The sequence below is a fragment of the Phycomyces blakesleeanus genome (genome assembly GCF_001638985.1).
Source record: "Phycomyces blakesleeanus NRRL 1555(-) unplaced genomic scaffold PHYBLscaffold_36, whole genome shotgun sequence".
Taxonomy (NCBI): Eukaryota; Fungi; Mucoromycota; class Mucoromycetes; order Mucorales; family Phycomycetaceae; genus Phycomyces; species Phycomyces blakesleeanus.
This window is the reverse complement of record NW_017265166.1, coordinates 200,111-206,685: the sequence shown is the minus strand read 5'-3', so window position 1 is coordinate 206,685 and position 6,575 is coordinate 200,111. Positions and strand designations below refer to the sequence as shown.

Sequence of the window (6,575 nt, the reverse complement as noted above, 5' to 3'; positions counted from 1 at the left end):
GAATTATCGAGTAAAATCCTTAGGTTGTGAAAAGACTCATAAAGAAATAGACAATATATATATTTTGTATCAGTGCAGCAATTGTATTGGTAGACAATTGGGCGAGTGTGCGAGTGTGCGTATGTGCATATGTGCGTATGTGCGTGTGTTGGATAAAAGAAAAGAAAAATATATGATAGTAAGCCCAAAATATGATAGCAAGTTATATATATATAGTTTTGGAGTAGCTTCTGGTGTGTAACCGTATATTGAATAAAAGGGAAATAAATATATATGATAGTGTATCCAAAATATGATAGAAGCTTGTATATATATATATTTCGGGAGCACCTTCTGGTGTGTGTCCGTGTGTTGAATAATAATAATAAAATATATAAGATACTATATCCAAAATATGATAGAGGCTCATATATGTATATAGTTCGGGAGTATCTTCTGGTGTGTGTCCGAATATTAAATAATAATAATAAAATATATAAGATACTATATCCAAAATATGATGGAGGCTCATATATATATATATATATATCGAGAGTAACTTCTGGTGTGTGTCTGCGTGTTGAATAAACAGTATATATAGATGATAATGTATCCAAAATACAATAACAGTTTATATATATTTAGTTTGATAGTCATTTTTGGTTTATGAATATCATCCCTTTTAATGTGACTCGGTAATATTGTTCTATACACTCTTGCTTTTTTGGTGTAAAATTATTGATGCTTTTTGATACAATTTCACTAAGTGTAATTATAGAAGAATGTGTACAGATCTGAATAGTACTTTAGCTATTAAACATACTAGAAAACATGGTTTAAGTTATATTATTATATATAGCTTCTATCACACATTAAAACTATTAACAAAAAAAATTAAATAGCAATGCGATTGTAAATGATTTATAAATATATACTGTGGAATAAATCGGCTATAAAAATAAATTAAAATATATCTTATATCATTATCTATAGCTTAAACCCAATATAATCTTAATTAGAGTCTTAAGGGGATCAGACATATGGGTTATTTCGAAATTATTTGAAAGATATATAATACAAGCTATATATTTATAAGAAAGTAAAGTCATTATTACTAGCACATATGTTTCTACGATATTATTTTCTTCTGGATTCCAACGGTCCGAGATTTTTGGAAAAAAAATTTCTGTCCAGATCGAACTGAATAGGCGGCCGATCCGGACAGAATCATATCAGTGATATTACACATGCTTTTTTTTATTGGTTAAAAAAAATTGTAATTCCTATTAATCTTGCATATCCACCTTTCTTGATTTAGCTATAAAACAACTTTACTAACCTTGAGGCTGTATTCTTTATTGGTTAACAAAAAATATAGTTCTTGATAATGATATATAATTACTATTTATTGGTTAACTAAAAATATATGTCTTATGAATATGAATATCTACCCTTTATTGGTTAACTGAGAATATAGCTTTGATTATTCTTGCATATCTACTTGTCTTTTAACCAATAAAATGTTTCTTACTTATAGTGAATCTGGATGGTTTATTGGTTTACAAAGATATAGTTCTTAATAATGATATATATTTACTATTTATTGGTTGACTAATAATATATATCTTAGTAATCATACATGTTTACTTTATTTTGAAGCCAAGAGTTTAATGTAGTTAATAATCATATATACTCATTACTTATTGGTTAAACTATATGTATTTTACTCATTGCGCATACTCATTACTTATTGGTTAAACTATATGTATTTTACTCATTGCGCATACTCATTACTTATTGGTTAAACTATATGTACTTTACTCATTGCGCATACTCATTACTTATTGGTTAAACTATATGTACTTTACTCATTGCGCATACTCATTACTTATTGGTTAAACTATATGTATTTTGCTCATTGTGCATACTCACCCTTTATTGGTTAAACTATATGTGTTTTGCTCGTTGTACATACTCACCCTTTATTGGTTGACTAATAAATATTATATATCTTGAGTATTAAATTCTACCGTGTACATAATTTATTACTTTTTATATTATTTTGTAACCCATTCATTCTATTTAATATAAGTTTTAGTATACTATATTTTTACAAAGCTTATACAAGGAAGATATACCTATCAGAAAACAATCTGAACAAATATGAGCACAGACACAAACAGAAAAATAAAGCAAAAAGAAAGAGAATTATAGATATATTCTTTCCAAAAATTATTGATATAAAATTAAAATTCAATTCATTATTAAGAGTATATGAAATAAAATAATATAATCTAATATAATATATTAGAACAAGACTGCGATTTTATTTTATTTTACTTTATTTAAAAGTATAAAGCCTTAATAGTTGTATATTCTTTTCATATAGTGAAGAGTATGTAGTGGGCTAAAGAAAGATGTTATTTGTAGGCAGTATTTGTAGGTGGCCCGTGTATGTGATCCGTATGACAGAGTTTTGACATTCATGGTATACACTAATAAAAAACCACAGATTTCTACAGTAGGCTGTTTTGCTCGGCTGTATTCACTTGGTTTAGAATCAGTCACACAAAGGTATAATAAAAGTTGAGAGCTCTGAAAGTTATATGTGACAGAATGCAATGAGATGGAATAAGACGGAATGGAATGAGTTTATTACCACTGAAGAAGGTTTTGAAAGTATGATGATATGAATAGTATATATGTGCGAAAGTTGAAAATCGATTCTGAGAATAGTAGTATATGACACTCCAAATGTAGAAGAAAATAGTGTATTGCTTTTGAGCGTTGAAGTTTTGTTGTATGACTATTATTTTAACTTTTATTTTACTGTTGTAATAAAGTAAAGGAATAGTATAGTTGCTGGTTTCAATTTTGGTAGTGCGGTGGAGTTGGTGTTGGTGCAGGTTTCAAAAAAGAGAACGTTACTGTGGTTGTTGGTTTCAATTTTGATAGTGCGGTGGAGTTGGTGTTGGTACAGGTTTCAAAAAAGAGAACGTTACTGTGGTTGTTGGTTTCAATTTTGATAGTGCGGTGGAGTTGGTGTTGGTGCAGGTTTCAAAAAAGAGAACGTTACTGAGATTGTTGGTTTCAATTTTGATAGTGCGGTGGAGTTAGTGTTGGTACAGGTTTCAAAAAAGAGAACGTTACTGTGGTTGTTGGTTTCAATTTTGATAGTGCGGTGGAGTTGGTGTTGGTACAGGTTTCAAAAAAGAGAACGTTACTGTGGTTGTTGGTTTCAATTTTGATAGTGCGGTGGAGTTAGTGTTGGTACAGGTTTCAAAAAAGAGAACGTTACTGTGGTTGTTGGTTTCAATTTTGATAGTGCGGTGGAGTTGGTGTTGGTACAGGTTTCAAAAAAGAGAACGTTACTGTGGTTGTTGGTTTCAATTTTGGTAGTGCGGTGGAGTTGGTGTTGGTACAGGTTTCAAAAAAGAGAACGTTACTGAGATTGTTGGTTTCAATTTTGATAGTGCGGTGGAGTTGGTGTTGGTACAGGTTTCAAAAAAGAGAACGTTACTGTGGTTGTTGGTTTCAATTTTGATAGTGCGGTGGAGTTGGTGTTGGTGCAGGTTTCAAAAAAGAGAACGTTACTGAGATTGTTGGTTTCAATTTTGATAGTGCGGTGGAGTTGGTGTTGGTACAGGTTTCAAAAAAGAGAACGTTACTGTGGTTGTTGGTTTCAATTTTTAAAACGTTAAGAAGTTCATAGGGACACGAAGGTTTGACCAAGGGCTTATTTTTTGTTTGACTAACATATACAGTGAACAGCCGTCAAACGATAAAAAAAAAGGGTATTTGGGTTTTTTTTTGTAAAAGAGTATGCTCTCTTTTTATACTGCGCCGACTTCTGTCTACTTTGAGTTGTAACATTATATGAATGACGATCCCCATAAGGAATGAAGATTCTCGAAAAGGATGGCGGGATGGAGGGAATGTAGGAAGAGGATTCACGCCATCGTTAAAAAAAGATTTTTTTGTTATGATTATGGCGCAGTGAAGGACACTTTAATATACCGTCCTCTCTGAGCGATTGTAAGCAAATACTAGACGGTCTTTAAATATGTGTATGGGTAACAGTATCCCTGTCAATGGACCCTGCTATGTTCTTTTAGTTTAGGGATACACAAAGGCTGTCTGCGCAACCAATTGGTAATACCAGTTTACAAAAAAGTGTATTCTGTCCAAATTATCGATTAGAATCCTTAGTTTGTAAAAATATATAAAAAGAAATAGACAATATAGTATATTCTGTACCAGTGCAGCCAATATATTGGTGGATAATTGGGTGAGTGTGCGTATGTGCGTGTGTTAGATAAAAGAAAAGAAATATATATGGTAGTGGACTCAAAATACCATAGCAGTTTATATCTATTTAGTTTTGAAGTAGCTTTTGGTTTATGAATACTGTGCCTTTTAAAGTAACTCGGTAATGGTCTTCTGTAAGATCTTACTTTTTGGTGTATAATATATGCTGCTTTTTGGTTAAGTTTTAACGAGTGTAATTATAGAAGATTTTGTACGGACCTAGAAAGTACTCCATATATTAGACGTATTCCAAAGCATAGTTTTAATTATATTCATATATATAGTGTCTGTTACACATTTAATATATTAATAAAAAGAAAAGAACAATGCAATCGTCAACGATCCACCGAGCTATATTGCGGATCAAACTGTTATAAGAACATATTAAATTAATTCCTATTTAGTTTATATAATTTTCAGTAATATATTATACCACTACAAAAAAGGAGCGATTCAGAGAGTGGTCTTAAAAGCTATTACAAGCATTCTCTATAATCACTATTTGAATTGTCTATTTTTTCTGATAGTTGATCAATTTCTGATAAAGACCTCAAGCAGTGCGATAAACATGATTCTAGTTTATTAGAGTGCTCAGAGCGCTATTTTTTTCTATGCCACTTTCTTTATTTCGTATCTTTTAATTATATAGCTAAAAGTTAATTCTATGATATATCTTCTGTATCAAAAATTTTATGTAAAGTATAAAGTCTTATTATTTTAATTTTTCTTATTAAAAGATTCTTATTATTATTTTTGCTTATTATCTAATATAAAAACCCAATACTCTCGATATTATATATTGCCATGTCCAGTTGTGAAAGCTTTTAGTTTCTTTGTAATATATTTATATTTATATAATCTAAGACTAGATATGTGCTCTTATTGACTATAGCAATTTGGTAAATAAAAAAAGACCAATTGCTTTTTGAACATATCGATTATATTTATAATTTGTGAGACTTGCTTTAGTAAAAAGCTGTACTAATGTAAAGAGTGCCTTGATATGATATTACAATCTATACACACACATATATATATATACCACTTTATCTTTCATAGTCCAACTAAGATGATATATCTTTACAGTTTTTATTTTTAAGAAATAATATACTAATCTATAATATATGTGTTAAATAAATTCTTATACAAAATCGATTGACAAAAATGGTCAGCCATATAAGAGATTCGGGTTTTTAAAATGAGGGCCTTTATATGGCTTCTAATCATAGCAATCAATCTATTGATCTACAATCTTATATGTATGTTGTTATGTCATCTCATGATGAAAGCCCGAAGAATTTCTCGTTTATTTAATATGGGGGTCGGCCATACTTTCTCTATTTCTCTCTTATGGAAGGTAAGTCTATTATTTCCGATTCCTTTGTGTTGAGGGAGTCTTATTGTTTATAAGTATACTTATTTAAGTCTTATTTAGGCGAGTAAACGGTGCGATGGATGGATGAATGGATAGGTAAGTTGAAGTGATGGAGATGGAGATGGAGATGGAGGTGAGGGTGTGGTGGGTGGTGTTGGGCGTGGGCGTGGGCGTGGGCGTGGGCGTGGGTGTGGGCGTGGTGGTGGGTGTGGTGGGTGTGGTGGTGGGTGTGGTGGGTGTGGTGGTGGGTGTGGTGGGTGTGGTGGTGGTGGTGGTGGTGGTGGTGGTAGTAGTTTAGTAGTAGTTTAGTAGTAGTTTAGTTTCCCCTCTCTAGTTAGTTTACGTAGTGGGTAGCCTTTAGATATAGCTTTCGCTCATCCCTTTAGCTCAGCTTAGATTGATAGTTTCGTTCCCTGTTCACCTTTTATTTTTTAAGCCCATAGCTAGCCTCGACCCCTAGCGTCCCCGATCTCCCTCCCCACTCCGTTCTCTTCCACGAAGTCAGAACAGGTCTACGCCCTGTGGAGGATGGATCCACCTTTATAGGTGGTGAACCAAGATTCTGACGATATATTTGAATATTAATAAAATCTTATTTTAACCATTTTTTTCTGTCCATAAATACACTGTCTGCCTTACAAATGATTGAGAGAAACACTTTATTATTAGAAGAAAACTGAATAAAACAATGCGTGAGAACAATAATATGATTTTATTTTTTATTTAAAAATATCAAGTTTTAACAGTAGTGTATTTTTTATATGGGCGAGAAGTGGGTGGTCCGTGTGGGTGGTCCGTGTGGGTGGTCCGTGTGGGTGGTCCGTGTGACAAAGTTTTGACATTCATGGCGCACACTAATGACGAGAGATTAACATCGCAAGACTTTTTGTTAGGTGGTGTCCGCTTGGTCTAG

General features: G+C 32.2%; 2 protein-coding genes across 2 annotated transcripts; both read left to right on the top strand.

Moving 5' to 3' along the window:
• Positions 1–2,600: 2,600 nt before the first annotated feature.
• PHYBLDRAFT_152488 (hypothetical protein) lies at positions 2,601–3,672 on the top strand (the record flags this gene model as incomplete). The annotated part of the gene is made up of 8 exons (XM_018432929.1): positions 2,601–2,658; positions 2,740–2,771; positions 2,861–2,953; positions 3,009–3,101; positions 3,157–3,249; positions 3,305–3,397; positions 3,453–3,545; positions 3,601–3,672. 8 exons carry the CDS (start codon positions 2,601–2,603, stop codon positions 3,670–3,672), a joined length of 627 nt encoding a protein of 208 aa, XP_018284457.1.
• Positions 3,673–5,771: 2,099 nt separating this feature from the next.
• On the top strand, positions 5,772–6,575 carry PHYBLDRAFT_175227 (hypothetical protein; the record flags this gene model as incomplete). The annotated part of the gene is made up of 2 exons (XM_018437452.1): positions 5,772–5,919; positions 6,400–6,575. 2 exons carry the CDS (start codon positions 5,772–5,774, stop codon positions 6,573–6,575), a joined length of 324 nt encoding a protein of 107 aa, XP_018284456.1.